The following is a 21,170-nucleotide window of genomic DNA, read 5'->3' as shown; positions in this document are numbered from 1 at the left end:
ACAGAGCCTGCCCAACTCCCTTCTGCCCAGAGCACGTGTGTCCCGGGAGGGGGGAGCTTGTGCCTTGACGTTTCGCCTCCTTTCCTTCCCTCTTGCCGCTCCCAGTTCAGAGCCGGAGCTGAAGTCATTGGATTGGAAGGGATAACGGGAAAAAGGGTGGAGCTGCTGCCACAGGGAAGGAATTAATTTTTGGGGTGCTTTTTCAGAGCAACAGCAGGGCCAGTGGAACATCCAGGCCCTTAGGAATGGGGCTGCACATGTCCACCTTGTCTCCAAGCCTCAGACAGTGCCCATTACCTTAGCAGGTAGCTTGGAGCTACCATCAGACGCCTCTGGGCAGGCCTGAAGCTGTAGCAGCCAGTGACCCTCCCCTTGGACGGTCTCGCCATGGCCTGCTCAAACCAATAGCCGGTGGGCTGGCACATCTTCAGCTCTTACCACCTCATAAACTTGGGTGCATCCCAAGAGGGGCAGCTTTAGGAGATGAAAGCAGGGGAAGGCATGACCCAGCTGGATGGCCAGAGAGCTGGACTTGCAGGGCAGGCACAGCCAGCTGCTGGGCTTGTTCAGGGGGCACATAGTGGCTCTAGGCTTGCAAAACCACCCCTTGCTCTTGGGTGGTGGTTGTGGCATATGAGGACTGATGGTGATATACCCTGGGCTTGACAAGTCTGGTACAGACCACTGGGAGGTCTAGCTTTGGCACGAACTCTCTAGCACTGTCTCTGCCTGCTTCAGCTGCAGAAGAAGGGACAGGTCAGCAAACTCTGGCTTCTCAGGGAGAAGAGGCGTTGGGTTGAATTATTTGGTGGTGCAACTTTTCCAGAGTCAGCAGGGCTGGGAGGAGGGACCAGCTTAAGCCTGTTTGACTGAGAGCAAATCTAGGGAGAGTGGTTCCCCTGAGTCAGCTCTCTGGTGCTCCACCTTGGGAGGGAGATAAACTGGTTGGGATGTCACACAAGTTGCATGAGGTTAGGAGGAGGTGGGGAGCAGGGGGAAACTTCTTTCTAGCATGGGTGATCTGGGTGCAACTCTCTTCATCTTCATCTTTGGTAGCTGTGGCTACCAAAGGCAGAGCAGGCCTTGCAACAGGAGGGAGGAGAAAGACCTGGCTAAGAGAGGAGCCCCCAGCATCTCAGAGAGGATTGAGTCTTGGAGAGGGTGAAGTCTCTGAGAGGATCAAGCACTGGTTGTGACTTTTGCTTTCATGGCTACCCTGGGGCATCTCATTTGCAGGCAGCATGTTTTCACAGCTTTGAATTGCCTCCTGTACCTTTGTGGTGAGGGCTGTTTCTTAGAGAGCTGTTTGTGTCTTTATTAAATGATTGGTGGTGAAGTTACCAGAGGTAGCTGTGAGGCATGGATGGCCAGGGTTTGGACGAGGTGTGTCTGAGTAATTGCAACTTTGCCTTCATCTTCAAGGCAAGCCTGGCTGTGGAGCACTCCCTTCTATCCACTCTCCTTGTCCCTTCCACCCCCCCTCTGAGTAAATACCTCTGAGGCTCCTTGTGGAAACCTCCCTGCTGCATATTTTTCCTTATCTTTTTTCCCCCTCTTTCCTTATCTCCTGCTTCCTCTTACAGGAATGACTGCCTGCTGCTGAGAACTAAATCCAGTTCTCCTTCACCACTGGGTCCTACACCCTTATGAGTTTCCTAAAAGTGATGTTCCTATTGTTGTTCTGCCACTGCAGATTCACCTTCCACCCCCTGGCATGAAAAGCCCTTCTGTGGGTCATTCCAAGACAGTAACCTTCTCTTTTGTCCTCCCTCTTCAGCCGGATCTCCTCAATTTCAAGAAGGGATGGATGTCAATTCTGGATGAAGCAGGAGAGGTAAGCCCTAAGCTGGGGTCTGCCACTTCCCCCAAGCTCCTGCTGCTAGAGATCCCCCAGTGAGAAGTTCATTTCCTTCCTCCTCACTCACTGAGATTGCTCCTGCTCAGAAAGGCAGCAGGAGTCTTTTGATGGAGGTGCCTCACTCTGTGCACAGGTACAGAGGTTCACCCAGCACCTCTCTCCCAGCCAAGGGGTATGAGGGGGAGCTGGAAGGGACGTGGAGAAGGGTGAAGAGAAGTAGGTCACAGTGCAGAGTGTCCCTCCCTGTTCCTACACTTCCCCTGGTAACGGCCTATCTGTTTCCCTCCTGTCTTCCTTTACCTCCCCCTGCCCAATCTGCCTGCAGTGGAAGAAACATTGGTTTGTGCTGACTGACTCGAGCCTGAGGTATTACCGGGACTCAAACGCAGAGGAGGTAAGCATGGTCAGCGCTTCTGCAGCCCTCCCTTCCTTCCCAGCCAAGGGGCAGGGGAGCACAGCCCCGGTGTGACCAGCATGCTCCCAGGAGAAACAGCAGCGTCCTGTCCTGAAAGGCACTGGAAGTGGCAAGCTGCTCTTCCCCAAGGGGATAATGAAGAGGATAGGAGTGGCAAAGCCTAGGGGAGCTGTTGGTGGGATGTGAGGAGAAGAGCTGGTCCCATGGTTGGGCATCTCTGACACTCTTCATCCATACTGCTGTCTACCTCTGTGGTTGAAAGAGACTATGCTGTTCTGTGGAGCTGAGACTGGCTCCCAGAGAGCTGTGGGATGAAGGCAGAGGCCACTTGCCCTTCAGCTGGGGTGCTGGCAGGTGCTGAGGGCTTTTTCAAAGCTGAGTTTGCACCGATGTGCCATTGGGTGGGCTGTGTTTGCAGGCTGATGACCTTGATGGAGAAATCGACCTCCGCTCGTGCACAGATGTGACGGAGTTTGCAGTGCAGCGTAACTATGGCTTCCAGATACACGTGAGTGTCCCTCACTGCCTGGACACAGAGACACAGCCCCAGGGGACACTGGCTGGGAATGCATGCTCCTCCCCGTGCCAAGGTGCTGAGGGGCAAGCCATACAAACCTTTTGCCAGGACAGTGGCCCAGCAAGGCAGGTTGTGTGACACAGGGGCAGCAGTGCTCAGGAACGTGAGTGCTGCCCATCTGCAAAGGAAGGAGGAGGCTTTGCAGGGCTGGCAAAAGGCTGTGCTGGAAGTGGTCCAGAAGCCAAGTTGAACACCAGGAGCTTACTTGACCTGTTGGCCAAGGCAGCTTCTCTAGAGCTGTGGGGAGGGAGTGGTGAGTGCTGCAGCTCTCACTGTAGCCTGCCTGTCAGAGCTCTTGAGTAATAACCTGTACTCTGGATCCAGCCCCAGTACAATCCCATCCTTGGCTACTTGCTGTGGCATCAGGAGGTTGCTGCTAAGACAGCACAAACCCCAGTATTTATGGGTGTGTGCAGTGCTGTGACCCATTGCTGTACCCCAAGTGCTGGTGCCCAGCTCTCAGCACCTGAATGGCTGGATAACACCAGCTCATGTTTGGCCAAATATGCCAGCAAAATTTCTTTTGCCTTTGCTTGGAGATGGTCTCATGGAGGTCTTCTTTGCAAAGGGCATGTTTCTATTGCTACCCCCCCACCTGTGCCCAATAGTCTTTGAGGCAGTGGTCAGCCTCGTGAACACTGTCCACCATGCATGTGAGCGAGTGCTCAGGGATATTTGGGACTGAAAGGAAGCTGCTTCTGCCCCCACCTGGTGCTGATGGGCCTCCATCACCTCCCTGCTGCAGACAAGGGATGCTGTCTTCACCCTGTCAGCGATGACCTCGGGCATCCGGCGCAACTGGATTGAAGCCCTGAGGAAGAATGTGCGCCCAGTCAGTGCTCCAGATGTAACCAAGTAAGAGTTGCCACATGCCACCTCTTTCCTTTCTTGCCACCCCTTTCCTGTGGCAGGTAGGGTCTGGGAAGGCCCCTCTGGAAGTCCAGCTGTTCTCAGATCAGTCTTGCCCTCTGCTCCTCCCAAACATGGCCTGGATACCTCAACTGATGGCAGAGGTTGAGAGCCTGAAGACTGCTGCTCATGCACCTGCTTTTTGCCTTGCCACGTCAGTTTAGCTCAGTTTCTTCACCAGCATGGCTGGAACTGGGGTGAATCCTCTCTGCCCCATGGAGGGACCCATTTCCTCGAGGCATGGGATGCTACAGGCCGAGCTTTGTGCTTGTGGTGGGGTTTTGTAAGTCTGGGCTGACCGAGGGCAGTTGGTGGTGTCTCCAAGGGCCTCCTCTCCCATGCGGTGCCTCTCCTTCACTGGCTGCTGCTCTGGTTTCAGGCTCTCTGACTGTGATAAGGAGAACTTCCGTAACTCTGTCCCCCAGAAGGGCTCGCTCCGGACGGAGGAGCAGCAGCGGCTGGGCTCAGGCTCTGAGGGGAACTCAAAGGGCAGTCACTGGAAGGCCGATGGGCAGCGCCATGCCTTTGACTACGTGGAGCTGTCTCCCTTGCCACAGGACCCTGGGAGCCAGGGGTCCCCGCAGAAGACAAGAGGGAGCTTAAGGATCTCTGACCGAAGTCCCAAACATGAGGAGCTGGAGCGGGACCTGGCCATCCGTTCAGAGGAGAGGAGGAAATGGTTTGAGGCCCCTGATGGCAGAGTCCCAAACAGCGATGGCCCAGAGGGAGACCCTTCCCGCAGGGCTGGCGAGCAGGATCTCCCTGCTCCCCCACTTTCAGAGGACCAGCGGCTTCAGCTGAATGAGGAGATAGAGAAGAAGTGGCTGGAGCTGGAACGCCTGCCCTTGAAGGACTCACGGCGAATGCCTTTGACAGCACTACTGAATCAGAGCAAGGGGGGCCATGGAGACGCCAGTGAGGCACTGAAAAAGGAGGTAAGAACATTTCTCCTCTCTCAACCTGGCATTCTGGTGGCCTTGTTAGTGTGGTCCTCCCTGGTAGTAGGAGGCTTTACAGAAGAGCAAGGCAGAGAAGCCTGGAGACATTCATTCTTTCTGGCTCCATTTGCCTACACTGCAGTGCATGGGACTTGTTGTATCCAGGTAAAGTGAGGGCAGATTCCTGCTACCTCCTGCCTAGAGACATTTCCTAGGCCACGTTTTGGTCCAGACTAAGTTTTTGGTGGCACTGCCTGTCTTGAGTATGTGTTTCCAGGGAGTACATCAGCAACCTCTCTTTTCTGGCTGTTCCCAAGTCTGCAAGTGCTTCACCTGTCAGCCCTTGAAAGGAGCCATGCACTGGTTTGTCATGCTGGCTACATGTGCATCAGTGGTTTCCTCCATCACAGATCCACCTCTAGAAGTTGTGATGTCCTCCTTGCTAGCACTTACCAGGCCGGGGCTGACTTTTGCCAGTTTGGTCCCCCTTGGCAGGCTGCTGTTCCTGTGGGAAATCAAAGTCTTTGGCAATGCATGGTCCTTCCCATCTCTAAGCCCAGAATTTAGATGCAGCATGTTGGTTGGGCTGTGACACTTTTCCATCCCTGGCTGAGCATCGCTCTTCCCTCCCTGGCACAGGTCCAGTCACTGCGGGCACAGCTGGAGTCCTGCCGGGCCCGAAATGAGAGCCTTCGGGAGGCAGCAAAATCCCAGGGGGAGAGCCAAGTGCCACGGGGGTACATCTCACAGGTGAGCAGGGACACAGGACCCTGGGGTCGCTCCCAGGTCCCAGCTGGGTCGTGCTGGGACTCAGCTCATTAGGGACCAGGTATTGCTAATCATTGGGTTGCCATGGTGACTCTAACTGGGCCCACTTGTAATCAATGTTAATTACACAAAGGCTGGTGCATCTTGCCTGGCCTTAAAGGGGACAGAGTATAAATGATGAGGAGGAGAATTAGACAAGAGGTGCAGGATCTGTGCCCTGCTTTGTGCATGGTGCTAGCCTGGACGAGGAGTGTGAGACATCCTCCAGCTTGGGAGTGGGACTGCAGCTTTCTGCTGAGCCACCCACGTGTTCCCTGGCAGTTTACAGCTTGACATGTGGTTCTTGCTAACAGAGGCTTCTGAATCCCTTGTTAAAAGCAGTCTGTCAGGCCCTTGGGAGCTCTCATCCCTGCCAGAGCTGCCTGAACCCTGGAGGTCACTTTGACAGTGCAGCCTGTTCGTTTGCTGGGACAGCACGTGGGAAAGCCCACAGGGCAGGGCTTGCTCATGCTTCAGCCTCTTTTCTTTATTTATTTTCTCTCCCATGGACTCATCCAAAGCAAGCAAGGTCACATCCCACAGAGATTTCCTGGGGTGTAGCTGCTGTTCTGCCACACTGTGGAGATTTCAGGATGTACCCTATGTGTGGAAAGAAACCAGGGGGGAAGTAATTTGGGCTGAAGAAGCCTGATGCAGAGTTGTCTGTACCTAGCCCAGATAAAGAAACCCACAAGCCCTGTGGTGCTGCCCAGCCTAGCTGCTTACCAGTCACTCTCATCATCTTGATTTAATATTTGCAGCTCATAGGCCTTTTTATGGTCAAGAAAAGGAAAGGGAGTGGGGAGGAATGGCACCTTATCTTTCTAATAGCTTGGCTTAAAAGACCAGCATTTCACATCTGAGGCCAAACTTGGCCTTTCCCCAAAGGGCTTGTTCTCTGTCTGCCAAGGTTCACAGCCAGCCCGTAGACACTAAACCAATCCCTCAGATTTTCCTTTCCTTTGGATGATCTGTGGAGTTTTCCCAGCTTCCTTTGTCTCAGCAGGGAGGAGTAGCTAACAAGGACTTGCATTCCCACATGCTGCAGTGCTCTTTATGTTGGCCTTCGTGTTATTACTAGGGGAAGGAATGAGATGGCAAGGGGCTGTTGGGGGATGTGATGGCTTCCTGGCTCTCTACTGAGGTCTTAGAGGCCCTGTCTTTTTAAATAATACTCTGGCATGTTGGGTGGTGAACAAATCCTTTCTGAGTGTCTTGAGGCAGTGCTGCCAGTGTCTGAAGCAAAAGCAGATGTGTAGCTTCAAGGTGGGAACCACGTTGCTTTGCTGTGACACCATTTAACCACAGCATTCAGCATCTAAAGAGCCATCCCCTTAGTCTCAGAATCATCAGAAAGGAGGGCAGGCTGCCATTAGGCTTTCAGGAGGGCTCTTTGGCAGCTGCTGTAGGGCCACAGGGCAGTGCAGGGTGTTACTTTTCAGGAGAAGAGGCTCGATTTTCATTGATTCCAGGGGATGCTGCTTCATTTAAAAGGCAGATACCAAGACACAGTTCCCTCTGTTGATCTTTTCTGGCCAGGCAGTGCAGCCTGGTGGAGGGTCTGGGCTGGAGTGTCAGATGTATTATTCCCAGTTCTTGGCCCAAGAGGGACCTTCCTCTTTGGTTTTAAAAAGTGCAAGATGAATGTTTGCAAGATGTGCGTTCCTGCCAAGTCATTGTGTGCAGTGATAGAAGTGAGACCCTGCTGAGGAGTGGTTTCACTTCTCTGAAAATGGCCCTGGATGTGGGTGAGGTTTGCAAAGGCAAACATCAGCCCATCCAGGTGCCTGGCCTGGCCTGAGCCCTTCCTCCTGCCCTCCTGGTCCCTTACCACTCCTTTACCTGGCATGGCAGGAGGCCTGTGAGCGCAGCCTGGCTGAGATGGAGTCATCCCACCAGCAAGTGATGGAGGAGCTCCAGAGGCACCACCAGCGGGAACTGGAGCGGCTGCGGCAGGAGAAGGAAAGGCTCCTGGCAGAAGAGGCTGCAGCAACAGCAGCAGGTAGGAGAGAACACCGAGCTGTACCCTCCCTGTTATGTGAACCCTCCCACCTCTCCCGGATGTCTCTTGCCAGAAACCAGTCATCTCGTTCTGCTGGAGCCACACCACTGACCCTGCTGGTGTGAGGCTGATGCATCTTGGGGCATGAGCTTGGTGCTCCTTGGACTTGTCCTGCAGAGGCTGCTTGGGCTGGGTGGGGACAGGGTGGTAAAAGATGCTGTAGGCAATGGAGTCTTGCATGGGTGCATGAGTGGGAGAGGACTAACACCTTCCCGTAGGTGAGCAGGGCTGGCAGAGGTGGTAGGGAGCTCCCACACTGCCGTCTTAGATTTCTTAGCAGCATTTGGTGCATTGGGATAATTCTGGGACATGGAGAGTGTGGGGGATGCCCTGAGGGCAGAAGGGAAGGAGAGAGAATCTGCAAAGACAAGTCTGTGAGCCTGCAGTGGCAAGACCTCAGCCATTTCCCTGGCGTGGTTTCCCCAGATGTGCTGGAGTTGGCACAGCCTGATCCCCCATCTCCCATTGTTTCCTCTCCGCAGCCATCGAGGCACTGAAGAAAGCCCATCGGGAGGAGATGAATAAGGAGCTGGGCAGGACACGAAGCATCCAGCAATGCAGCTCGGTCTCAGATGCCCTCCAGAAGCAGCACCAGTAAGAAAGCACCTCTCCTGTGTCCCTTGCCTGACACTGCTGCCCTGTGCCAGTGTCACCACACCCCTTCTGCAGCCATAGCCTCCAGCTGTCCCTTCGGCATCCACCCCAGCTGCCTCCTCAGGGGCAGTGGGTGCCCAGTGGTGACTGCCAGGGCTGCTGAAGCTGTAGGGCAGGGAGATGATTGGCTATATCCCCTATAGCACCTCTGTTTTCCTTATAGCTTCTTTCCTGTTTTCTTTATGGAGAGCTCCTCCATTTCTTTGCATGGCTTGAAGCTCCTCAAAGCATCACGCTTGTGTGCAAGAGTGGGAACTGAAGCCTTGGTCCACAGGGAACATTGTTTTGTGCTAATGACTGGTGTGAAGAGAGGCTCCTGTGGCAGGGGGAAAAGCCATGCTAGTGGCCAGGTTGCAGGGCAGTGATGAGTTGGTGCCTCTTTTGCAGGTTGGACATGGATTCTCTGAAGCGGGAGCTGCAGGTGCTTTCTGAACGGTATTCCCAAAAGTGCCTGGAAATTGGGGAGCTCACCCAGAAAGCAGAGGAGCGGGAGCAGACACTGCAGCACTATCAGCAGGAGGGGAAGGAGCTGCTCCGCAAAAACCAGGCAAGAGAAGGGCTTTCCCTGCCAGCAGAGATCATAGAGCACAGCACAGCCCCTGTGTTAGAACCCCCCTCTGTTTGTTCATATTTCTTCCCTTCTGAGATGTTATCACCAGAAAGAAAAAAAGTTAAGAGTAAGAGGCTATAGATGGGCTTGTCTGAAATGTGGCAAAGTGTGTTCTGCCATTGTCTGGTGGGGTTAAGAGGAGTTTTCAGCTGGAACAGGGCTGACATGAAGGTGGAGAGGTCAGGACAGCAGAGAGACCTGTGCCATGGCTACTCTGATGTCTTGTGGTGCTGCCTGCAGGAGCTGCAGACCCGCCTCTCAGATGAAATTGGGAAGCTGCGGAGCTTTATTTCGTCGCGAGGCTCTCTGCACAACAACGAACGGAGCTCCTGCGAACTGGAGGTAGGGGACGTCCCCTCAGGCTGCCCCACTGCCTCCGTCCCCACCCCATGCCGAGGATGTTCTCCTTGACGTGGATTTGGCTTGAAGTGGGTAGGAGGAGGGTGGTAGAAGGAGCAGGGAGGCCAGTGCAGGAAGCTGGTATGCAACCTTCCCCTCTGTGCTCTCCTGGGCCGCTGGTGCCGTTTCCTGCCCCAGCCCTGCTGGCCCTTCCTTCCTTTGCCGCTGCTGCGCTTGCGTCGGGGCCCACTGGCCTTCCCCAGCTGGTGGCTCTTGAGTCACCTCTGGTTCCTCTTCTTCCTCCCTGGCCCAGGTACTTCTGCGAGTGAAGGAGAACGAGCTTCAGTACGTAAAGAAAGAGGTGCAGTGCCTCCGGGAGGAGCTGCAGATGATGCAAAAGGTCAGTGGTTCCGGAAGCCACTGAGACAGCAGTGGGAGTGGGAGGGAAAGGAAGCACCAGGGCTGCATGTGAGCTGGGTTCAGCTCAAATCTTGTCACTGGTGCTCCTCATCCCTGCTCCCTTCTGAGCACATAACAGCCACATGCTCCAAACAGCACAGCATTGCCTTGTACGTGGGAAATGTGACAGACACTTTGCTGGTTTCCCCAGATGTGTGTACATATAAGTATGGATAAGCCAGGAACCCCTCTTTCCCAGGTGGGAAGTCCAGATAAAGCCTGTCTGGCACTCTGCTTCCCCAGCCACCTTCTCTTCCCCTAGTTGTTGCCTGGCTGGATGTATTGATGGGTGTGCTGCTCCCTCCACTGGCAGCAGCTCCATCAGAGGAATTTTCCAAGACCCCTGCTAGAGGGGAATCTGAAAGAAGTGTTGATGTTCAGTGATGTTTAAAGAGTCTGGGACTGGCCCTTTCAGCAACCCCCATCTCTGGTGGGGTTTATTTTTCCCATATGGCTGGCCCAAAAGCAAAAGCACCATAGAATTACAGAATTGTGTCTGTTGGGAAAGACCTCTAAGATCATCAAGTCCTACCATGAACCTAACACCACTATGACCATTAAACCATGCCCCAAAATGCCATGTCCACACAATTCTTGAACATTTCCAGGGAGGGTGACTCCTCCATCTCCCTGGACAACCTATTCCTATGCTTGACCACTCTTTGAATCTAAACCTCCTCTGGCACAATTTAAGGCCGTTTCCTCTTCTTCTATTATCTGATACTAGGGAGAAGAGACCAGCCCCCACTCCTCACTACAACCTCCTTTCAGGTAGTTGTAGATGATAAATCCCCCATCACCTCCTCAGCCTAATGCTGCAGATCCTTGGTGCTGCAGGGCCAGCAGCTTTGCCTTCCTCCCCAGTCTGGGGTTAAGAAGCACTACCTTCACACTCTTCTTCTGAATGGTTTTGGCATGGCCTGGATTGAGGTGGGCTTCAAACTCATGACTGGCTCTCCCCTTCTCACCTACTGGCCCTTCTGCTGGACTTCCCTGGCCACTCTTCTTCTTAATATCAGCCCTAAAACCTACTGACCCCTCTCCCTCCCCTGGCAGGATAAGAGATTTGCCTCAGGGAAATACCAAGATGTCTATGCAGAGCTTAACCACATCAAGGTGCGCTCAGAGCGAGAGATCGAGCAGCTGAAGGAGCATCTGCGCCTCGCCATGGCAGCTCTGCAGGAGAAGGAGTCACTGTGCAACAGCATCAGCAAGTAACGGTGAGCACCAGGGATGCTGTGATGTGCCCTGCAGGTACAGGTGGCTGACACTGGCTGCCCTACTTTGACAGCAGGGTGGAGGCTGCCCATTACTCCTGCTCTACCCAATGCTGAAACTTCAGGCTTAAACTTTTCTTTCTCTGCTTCTTGCATCCCCTGCTTCTGCACCCCTGGCCCTCCTGTTGTCCCTGGCATTCTCCCAAGGTCCCCAGCACCCTTCTTGCTGTGCTGCTCTCAATGCTTCTGCAGCCGCAGCACCAAGCACCGCTCAGCCAGGTGGGAGGTGGGAGCTGGCCACACGCTGTCCTTTGTGCCATGGCTTGGATGGCAGCATGGGGGTGGTTGCTTCTGTAGCCACAGCACCAAGCACTGCTCAACCAGGTGGGAGATGGCCACATGCTGGCCTTTGTGCCATGGCTTGGATGACAGGACGAGGGTGGTTGTGCACTGCTTCTGTAGGTGATGTTTCTGCTGCATTCACCTTTGAAGTGGTTTTTCTATCGCAGCATGGAAATTTTAGGTCTGCATCAAAGCAGCCCTGGCTAGACCCAGCCCTCCTCCAACTGTCACCTGCAGGCATCCCTGCTGTGGCTGGGGAGGGAAGCAGTGTGACAGGGACAAGGGTGTCCTGTTGTCCGGTGCTCTTCTGCTTCTTGCTTGGATGCCATGGCCATTGGGACTGAGGTCATGCTGCCCCACCAGTCCTTACTGGTGGGCACTGAGATGAGTGGTTCTGTAGCAGGGTATGCCACAGCCATCCCTGGGGGAGCAGAGGGGGCAGCATTTCTGTGCTCGCTGGAGCCTTTCTAAACCATTTCTGGTTTTGTCTCTCTCCAGGTCTGCCCTTTGTTTGTTTATCTGTTCTCGTTTCGTATTTGCTCCATTACTCACTTGTGGGGAGAGGGAGGTTGAATCCCATCCATTATTGCCTTGGCAAGGAATCCCACACACCCCCCAACCTCCTTGCTCCCCTCCCAAAGCTTTTTTGATGAACCCCTTTCGCCTGCATACCTGAGCACATTGTTTGCACCTTCTTCAGGATTTTATATGTGAAAATTATATTTTATAGAAGAATTTTTTTCCCCCAGGGAAGAGGGGAAGAGGAGGGGGAAAATTTTTACTACATCACCAGCATTTTCTAATCTGAAAAAAGAGAATCTGGTTTTGACCCCTACCCAGCCCTCTTGCTCCTGGCCACACAACCACTTTAGTCACATATTCCCTCTCTTCCAAATGTCTCCATGCCCTCCCTGGGATATATGGTGAGGAGTATGCTCCCCCACCCTATACCACCCCCAGGGACCTGCAGAGAAGACAAACAAGCCATAGGAGGGAGCCGCTGGGGCAGTCTGCCATGCACATGCTTGCCTGGGACTTTTGAAAGAGAAGACCTTGGCAAGAAGTCTGCATGATCAAGCTCTCTCTGTGACTGTCTGTTGGCTCCTTCAAGAACTCAAGCTGGCAGGAGCCCAGAGCCACGGGGCTTCTTTCCAGGGAAAAGGAGCTGTGAGGCTGCTACTGCACCTGCTGGAGCCACCCCCCACTCCAAGGTGGCAGCTGCTGCTGTGCTGCACCCTTCAACTTTTAACTTAATAAAATCTTCCCCTTTTGCTGAGAAAAATGCATTCCTGGAGGGGATGGCTGCTCTGTGGCCCTAACCCAGTGTGGCACTGGGGGTGTTGTTTTTCCAGGTTTCTATGTGATTTTGGAGCATCCCAACCCACCCATTCTCTCCCTCTGGATCTGGGGAAGGAAAGCAGCAGGAGCACCCCCAGCCCATGGCCAGAGAGTGAGAGGAGCCCTGCAGTTCTATTATCTAGCTGTTTGCTCCACTATTGGCTGTAGAAGGGAAATGATCTGCTTCAGCAGACCACTCCAAAAATCTCTTGTGGACCCCGTGGAGGAAGAGCTGAGCCTGTGCTGTACTAGTAAATCCAGTGCTGGGGGAGGCAGATGGCACTGCAAATTGCTGGCAAACAGTATATGTTAAATCTGGGGGAGATCAGAGGGATCTCAAGCACTTCATCTCTTATTTGGAGTGAAGCTTTTTTGGCAGGATGGAGGACCTGGGAGTGACTCCTTCTCATTCACCCCCCTCCCAATGTAAACATGAGCTGTTGCTCTGCAGAGTGGCCACTGGCAATTAGAAAAAGGCCCTAATTGCAGATTTCTGCTGAGGCTAGAGGCACCATCTGAAGAGGGGATGGTGAAAGGCTCATGGAGGACCTTGAATGGAGGTGACAGATACATTGTCTGGATGGCTGGAGTATTGCAAGACATGGGGATGAGAGTGGGGTGGAAGGACATGGTGGCAGGCACAGTGAGGAGAGTCAGGGCAGCCTGCCTTAGCTCAGCATGTGGTAACCTCACAGAAGGGCAGTGAAGCTGGTGAAGGGTGTGGAGAAAAGGTCTCATGAGGAGCAGCTGAGGGAACTGGGATTGTTTAACCTGGAGAAAAGGAGGCTCAGGAGGGCTTACTACTGTCTACAACTACCCAGAAGGAGGTTGTAGTGAGGTGGGTGTTTGTCACGTCTGCCAAGTAACTAGAGGAGAACAAAAGGAAATGGCCTCAAGTTGCACCAGGGGAGGTTTAGGTTGAATATTAGGAAAAATTTATTTACTGAAAGAGTGGTCAGGCATTGGAATAGGCTGCTCAGAGAAACGATAGTCACTGGCCCTGGATATGTTTTGAAAATGCATAGGCACAGCACTTTGGGACATGGTTTAGTGGAGGCATTGAGTTGGTGGTTGGACTTGATGATCTTAGAGGTCTTTTCCAACCTTAATGATTCTGTATTGTATCAATGTCCTGTGGGGCAGGGCAGCGCAGGCAGATGCAGACCCACTCCTCCACGGGCACAGCTGCAGTGGCTGCTTTGCCTGGGTGAGGCAGGCAGGCTGCTTCCTAGGTCACAAATTCAGGTCAAACTGAGTCGCAGGCTTTCATCGTGCACGTGAGGCCCTTGGGCAGCCCAGCGGATGGTGCAAGAGGCCAAGTTCTGAGCTCAGCACCTGGCTCCCCATTGCACATGCACAGAGGCAAGCCTTGCTCTGACTGGGGCTCAGCCTTCAGCCTAGAAACCCACCTGTCCGCCTGCTGCCCAAGCTCCAGGCTTTTCCCTCCACTTCCCTGCAGGATGTGGCTGTTGCTGTTGAGTTGGGGAACAGGGCAAGCATTCAGCACACTAAGGGCTGAGGTGGGAAGGAAGGCAAGAGGCAATAGAGCAGCTCAAGACAGCTGCTTCTAGGCTTCAGGGCTTGCCATGGGGGATTTGTAGGGACCAAGAAAGAAGAAGAAAATAAGGGCAGGCAGAAAAACCACTGAAACAAGAATGTGTGGTGGTATCTACTCCTGGGGGAGAAAACCCCCAGAAGTGGGGTACTGGGGGTAAGCAGACAGGGAGTGAGGGGTGAACTGCAGACGACTGCTGTGTGTGGCTCACCAGCCCCTTCTCCAAGGGTTTTGGTATCTTGTGTTTGTTTGGGTTGGTTTGTTGGCATGTTGGTGTTTTTCTCCCCTTCCTGACCGGGGGCTGCAGACCCTGATAAGCATTTCACGTAAGCATGGGTGAAATGTGTGGGTGTCTGACATGCGGTCCAGCTGCCCCTCCTTGAGGCTCTGCAGCTGCAGATCAGCCTCCAGCTGGGTAAGGGTGTCCTGTCATCCCAGGGTAATGGGAGACTGCCACCTCCCAAACCGGCGCAGCATTAATCAGGCAGGCCCTGTCTTGCCTGCAGCAGGGCGATACGGTCACGGCATCACTATCTCCCAAATGCAGCATAGCTGGGTGATGGAGAATGGTGGGGAGAGGTGACCAAAATACCCACAGGCAACAGGCATGATGGCTGGAGGGAGGCTGGCATCCCAAGGTGATGCCCATATCCCGTCCCCTTACAGTCATATCCTGGCTACGAGAAACATCCCAGCCTAGAGCACTAGGAACCCCCACAGCCACATGGTGCCCTAGTTGCATGAGAGCTCTCATAAGGATCTTGCCCCTAAAAACCAGCTCATAAATCTTTTAAAATAGTGGTATTTGGTCCAGCAGTCAGAGGTAATACCACTTTGCCATTTATTTTCATCACTACAGTCTGCTCTGCTGCCAGCAGCAGCTGGGTGGAACAGCTTCATGCTGGGCTGACCACACCGCACTGCTCGCCAGGGGCTCACGGCTGAAGCTCTGATGGGCACAGCTGGAAAATCAGCCCATTTCCCTGTTTTGAGACTGAAAAAGCACTGCAGCACTTGGATGTGAATGCTGGGGATTTTGAACCCCTTTGAAAACAGAAACCAGGTAAAAAAAGATGATGTCACTGACATTAGTTGCCATAAGAGCTCTCCCTGGTGCGCTCAGACACCAATGCACAACCATTCAACCCTTACAAGGCAGGAGCTGTTAACTGGTGGATCCGCATGTCCACAATCGCCACAGTTTGACCATTTAAGTCGAAATCTGCAGCTGGAAGCACATAAATCCCTGTGGGATCTGGTTGAATGCAGTGTAGGGAGGGAGGAGAAGGTAAATGGTGTTACAGAGAGGATTCCTCTGCCAGACTCTGTCCTCTGGAGTTCGTCACTGAAGCGAGATTTCCCAACCTCCTCTGACTAATGCCAGAAATGGGAGGCACAGGAGGCTTGGAGTGGTTGGGAAGCTCTCCTCGAGATGAAAAGGGATGCTCCAGGGTAACCCACCCCACCTTGGGCATGGTGGCAGATTCCTGTGGCCTCAACTACAGTCATGAGCCCAAGCCAGGCACAGTGGTGTAGGTGGCCCATGGGAATGGCCCATTCTTTCTGGATGAGCCCCCTTATGCTGCTTGCAATTTAGTGCCAGCAGTGCTGGACCCCACTTCCCACAGGCAGTCAGGCTTGCATTGCCCTGCACCATTTGCACCCCACCTCCAGCTGTGGCATCCTGCCAGGGGCCAGGGAGCCCCTCTTGATTCTGGCCAGCTCATGTTAAGGATGCATTGGTACAACAGTGCAGGGTTCAAGGGGTGCTTCCCAACATCAGCTGGGGTACTCAGGGATTGCCTTGACTGGGATCTCCCCCAATTGTAAGGCCAGCAGCGGCCCGATGAACTGTGAGCACCCCTATGCCTTCCCTTCACCGAGTCACCTAGGGGCATGGGATCTTCCCCGTGTTGTGACTGGCTAAAAAGTAGCCAGTCTGGGTGAAAGGGCTGCAACTCCCGAGCGCGGGGGAGAGGATGTTTGCCTGCCGGCAGCGGCACCCGCCGGAGGAGGCTGAGCAGCGCTGATCAGCCGCAGGGGCTGCCCAGGTGACCGACTGAGATTAGACTCCTAATTTTCAGATGGCTAAAGTTAGCTAAAGCATCTGCCCTCCTCTCTCCTTGTTCGCCCCCCTCCCCCCACCCCGCTCCGTCCCCGCCCGCCTCTTGCCTCCCCATCACTGTGCTGTCCTGATAATGGCTGCCTGGTTTTTAAGGCTAGAGGCTCTGTGGTCAGCCCATGGCACTGTGCCAACCCCAAGGGATCAGAGATGATGCTTACACCTCTCCTTCTTGTCTCTCCTCAGAGCTCAGTGTATTGGCAAGCTACTTCTGACAGTTAAAAACTTGGATGCAAAGTAAAGCAGATGGTGCCTTATCTACACACACCTATGTGTAGGCACCCAAAAATGGCAGTTTGTTCCCAGCTAGGAAAAATAAGAGGTCCTTCAACTGGTCAAAGGGTTGTACAGAGGCCACCAGAGCTCACCATCTGCGCACTTTGTATGGGATGGCAAGCAATGTATCCATTAGGTCTTACAGCAAAAATTAAACCCAGGGGAGGTGGGATGTGGCTGTTCCTCTTTGCAACCTGGAGCTCTTTCCTTTTAATAAAATCATAGAGCCATAGAATAGTAGGGGTTGGAAGGGACTTCCAGAGATCACACAGAATCACAGACTGTTAGGGGTTGGAAGGGACCTCGCAAGACCAATTACCCTATCAGAGCAGAATCACCTAGAGTAGGTCACACAGGAATGCATCCAGATGGGTTTTGAAAGTTTCCAGAGAAGACTCCACAACCTCTCTGTTCCAGTGTTTTGTCACCCTCACAGTGAAAAAGTTTTTCCTTATGTCTACACAGAACCTCCTGTGCTCCAGCTTGCACCCATTGCCCCTTGTCCTATCACTGGACATCACTGAGCAGAGCCTGGCTCTGTCCTCCTGACGCTTGCCCTTCACATATTTATAAACACGAATGAGCTCACCCCTCAGTCTCCTGTGCTCCAAGCTAGAGCCCCAGCTCCCTCAGCCTTTCCTCATAAGGAAGATGTTCCACTTTCTTAATCATCTTTGGGGCTCTGTGTGGGACTCTTTGAAGCAGTCCCCTCTCCAACCCCCCTTCCAAAGCAGGATCACCTAGGACAGATCACAGGAACACATCCAGACAGGTCCTGAAAGTCTCCAGAGAAGACTCCACAACTTCTCTGGGCAGCCTGTTCCAGTGCTCCATCACCCTCACTGTGAAGTTTTATATCACATTGAGGTGGAACTTCCTATGTTCCAGTTTTTGTCTGTTGCCCCTCATCCTACCACAGGACACCAATGGAAAGAGATTGGCTCCTTCTTCTTGACACCTACCTTTCAAATATTTGTAAACATTAATAAGATCCCTTCTCAGTCTCTCAGGACTAAACAGTCCTGAGATCTCTCAGCCTTTCCTCGTAAGAGAGATATTCCATTCCCCTCATCATCCTCATAGCCCTTTCTGTCCCATGCCTTGCAGGTGCTGTGAAGCTTTCATAGTCCCCAAATGAAATGAGGCATGTGAAAGAGTGGCACCAGGGAGGGAGGCACAAGAGAATGCCCCCACCAGTGGAAAGCATCAGTGGGCCAAGTGCCTTCTCCTGGGTCAGGGGCATACAGCACCCTCACATAGAGCATGTGTATGTCAGGAAGGGCACATCAAATCCTTATTTCTATTTCTATTTCTATTTCTATTTCTATTTCTATTTCTATTTCTTTCTTTCTAATTTCTATTTTTATTATTTCTATTTCTATTACTTCTATTTCTCTATTTCTAGTATTTCTATTTCTATATTTCTACTTAGTTGTAATTTTTTTATCTTTTTTTTTATGCATAAAACATATTTCTGTGTGTTCCTGGCTGGTGGTTTTGGTGCCCCTGGACATCCAGGTTACAAACAGGTGCTCACTGTGTATTTTAATGTCTTGCTGCAGCACTCTTTGGAGATGCCAGGGTTCACCTCTGAGCACCTCTGGCACGTTGGTGGGCGCCAGGCAGCTGTGCCAGCCTGTTTTGAAGAAATGAGCGGGAAAACCTCATTTGAATCCTAGGGGCAAGCTGATGATAGCAGCTACATTTAATCTCCCAGGAACAGCCAAACACTCACCCAGCTGGGAGAGAATCACCAAGTGTCACTGTAATGTCTCTCCTCTGTCCCATCACAAAGAGTTGTGTGTGTCCTCCCCTAAAAGGGGACAGCCTGTTATTTGTGACCCTTGGCACACACGTCAGGGATGAGCTGATGTCCCCAAAGCTCCTGTTGGGGAGCAAAGATGGCAGAGGAGTGGGGCAAAGGCAGAGGGCTGTGGGGTACCACTACTGAGCCTAGTCTGAGCTCAGTGCTCCCCCTTTTCCTCTTGGTGTCCCCCCAGGTATCTCCTTTAGTATCCCTCCTTGTTCCCTGATGTTTTTCACTGTGTTGCTCCTTGTATCCCCCTGCAAATGTCCCTCCCTGACCTCTAGCGTCACCCCTAATTATCCCTCCATGTGTCTTAACGTTGCTCTGAGTGTCCCTGTCATATTTCCTCCATCTCTGCAGTGTCCCCCCAAGTGCCCCTCCTTGTCTCCTCTCTGCCCTCCCCATGTCTCTCCTCCTCACCCAGTGTCTCCCCAAGTGCTCCTCCTTTTCCTGCTGTTATTCCTTCCACTGTCCTTCCTTGCCCCTATCCAAGGTGCCCCCAAATGCTCCTTCTCATCCCCTAGTGTCCTCACCCAGTGTCTACTCCAAGTGCTTTTCTTTGTCCTCACTGACCTGACAGAGTCCTTCCTCAGCCCGTGTCCCCTCCAAGTGCTCCTCCCTGTCCTTCAGTGATCGCTCCAGTTTTCCTCCCTATCCCTATCCAATGTCCCTCCAAATATTCTTCCTTGTCCCTCTAAAACCCCCCGGCAGTTTTCCTCCTTGCCCCCATCCAGTGTCCCTTCAAGCACTCTTCCTTATCCTCTAGTCACCTCTCCAATGTTCCTCCTTGTCCCTATCCAGTGTCCCCCAAAATACTTTTCCCTTGTCCCCCATAGTCTCTCCCCGTCCCCGGTGTCCCGCCCCGTCGCAGCCCGCCGGGTCGGGTCGGGGCGTGGTGGGGGACACGCGGGGACAGTGGCTGCGCGTGGCGCGCGGGGCAGTCCTCCCCGTGGTCCGCACCGCGCCTTTAAAGGGTGCCCGCGGCGGGCGCGGCCCCAGAGGCAGCGGCGGCAGCAGCGGCAGCGGCAGCAGCAGCAGCAGCAGCGGCAGCAGCGGCTGCGCTGCACTTGTCACCCATCGCTCCTGCCCCAGCCTCTCCCCGCCCGGGGGCGGCGGTCCCGCGTCGGGCGGGCCTGGTTCCCCACTGTCAGGGGGTAGCGGGGCATCGCAGGGCGAAGCGCTGACCATGACGGAGAGCCCAGGTCCAGCTCCGGCTTCGGCCACCAAGCCCAAGCGGGCCAGAGCAGCACGGCGACCGGCAGCCCACCCCACCTACTCGGATATGATCGCGGCTGCCATCCGGGCTGAGAAGAGCCGCGGAGGGTCCTCACGCCAGTCCATCCAGAAGTATGTGAAGAGCCACTACAAGGTGGGCCAGAACGCTGACGCTCAGATCAAGCTCTCCATTCGACGCCTTCTTGCCAGCGGTGTCCTCAAGCAGACCAAGGGTGTTGGTGCCTCTGGCTCTTTCCGTCTGGCCAAGGCCATCAAGGCAAAGAAGTCCCCGGCCAAGAGAAAGAGAAAGAAGGCAGCCAGGAGGTCCACATCACCCCGGAAAGCGGCTAGGCCCAGGAAAACCAAGTCTCCAGCAAAGAAGCCCAAATCTGCTGCCAGGAAAGCCAGGAAGAAGTCAAGGTCCAGCCCGAAGAAAGCCAAGAAGCCAAAGACTGTTAGGGCCAAGTCGTTGAAGTCATCCAAGTCCAAGAAGGCAAAGCGGTCGAAACCCAGAGCCAAGTCCAGTGCCCAGAAATCACCCAAGAAGAAGTGAGAAGCCTAGAGGTGTTTTGGTACTCTCCCTGTTGGTTTCTGTAAATAGCCTTTGCCTTTATTTTTATCACTTTCTATTGAATTTTATAAAGAATTGATCTATTCTTGTCTGGAAATAGATAAAACAAGGCAGTTGATGAAAGAAAAAAGGAACATCTTTGGTACGGAGAGTTCCAATTTTTAAGAGTTACTCGTCTGGGTTTTTATTTCAATGTCTCAGAAATTTCTTGTGTGTGTCTGTTATCTTAACACTGGGCTACTTGTTGGGAGGGATAGTGACTCTGTGAGTCTGTTGAGGTCATACAGGATTTCAGTTCCTGATCCTGTCCCAGCTCCCAGAGGGTTGTGTGCTGGGGCTGGGCAAAGACACTGCTTGTGTCAGGGGACAAATGGGAACAATGGCTGCAAGAGTCATAGCCTTCCCAGGAGGAGAAAAGGGGCTTCCTGCACCTTTCTTCACCACCTTGGCTCCCATCCATGGGACTGAGGCAAGATGTGCTGGGCTGCTGGGTGTGAGGTCTGGCTGGTGTTGGAGATAATCACCCAGTCAGGTGGGTGGTTGCAGGGACACTTGGGCCAGGGACAGGATGGAGGAGGTGGGGGTGGGTCCAGGGTCTGTCCACATTGAGGTTTCCAACAAGTGGGAAAGGGAGAAAGAACAAACACAGCCATGGGTGTCTTTGCTCCCTGGGAAGGGATGGGCCTGAGCACAGCAGTGGGCAGTTTCACAGGCAGGCTAGTGTGAGCAGCCAGGGCCGTGTGAGACAGGACTGCAGGGCATGGCCCCGCTGTCACCTTAAGGCTCTGGCTTTGTGCCCGGTGGGGCTGGCATGGCTCCAGGGCCTGCCTAGCCCCTGCCAGAGCCCCTCCCCAGGCAGAGTTGGGCAGTCCTGACAGCCTGGGCTGGCAGGGAGCTTTTGTGCCAGCCCTACAGCTCAGCAGGATCTATAGCCTTGGGCAGGAAGTGCCTAATCTGCCCTAGCTAGAGACATCTAAACTGCTCAGATGTCAGGATCCCCAACTACCTGAGCCAGGAGCTCCAAAATCCAGGGGGGACATGTGTGCCCAGACCCCTCGGGTTTGCTGTGCCTAAATCTCCTGAGCCCACTGTCTTCTCC

At 53.6% G+C, this 21,170-nt stretch overlaps 2 protein-coding genes across 2 annotated transcripts; both read left to right on the top strand.

Moving 5' to 3' along the window:
- Positions 1-1,782: 1,782 nt before the first annotated feature.
- Positions 1,783-11,897, top strand: TRIOBP (TRIO and F-actin binding protein). Its single transcript, XM_054386500.1, has 13 exons — positions 1,783-1,834; positions 2,184-2,252; positions 2,692-2,781; positions 3,596-3,705; positions 4,139-4,694; positions 5,337-5,447; positions 7,359-7,506; positions 8,049-8,160; positions 8,608-8,767; positions 9,071-9,172; positions 9,483-9,569; positions 10,685-10,848; positions 11,686-11,897. Exons 1-12 carry the CDS (start codon positions 1,808-1,810, stop codon positions 10,844-10,846), a joined length of 1,734 nt encoding a protein of 577 aa, XP_054242475.1. The 5' UTR covers positions 1,783-1,807; the 3' UTR covers positions 10,847-10,848; positions 11,686-11,897.
- Positions 11,898-19,352: 7,455 nt separating this feature from the next.
- LOC128971322 (histone H5) lies at positions 19,353-20,248 on the top strand. The gene has a single exon (XM_054386830.1). The coding sequence runs from the start codon at positions 19,472-19,474 to the stop codon at positions 20,051-20,053; it is 582 nt and encodes a 193-aa protein (XP_054242805.1). The 5' UTR covers positions 19,353-19,471; the 3' UTR covers positions 20,054-20,248.
- Positions 20,249-21,170: the final 922 nt, after the last annotated feature.

Source organism: Indicator indicator, chromosome 14, assembly GCF_027791375.1.
Source record: "Indicator indicator isolate 239-I01 chromosome 14, UM_Iind_1.1, whole genome shotgun sequence".
Lineage (NCBI taxonomy): Eukaryota > Metazoa > Chordata > Aves > Piciformes > Indicatoridae > Indicator > Indicator indicator.
Note: the sequence above shows the minus strand (reverse complement) of the source record. Positions and strands in the feature narration are given on the sequence as shown.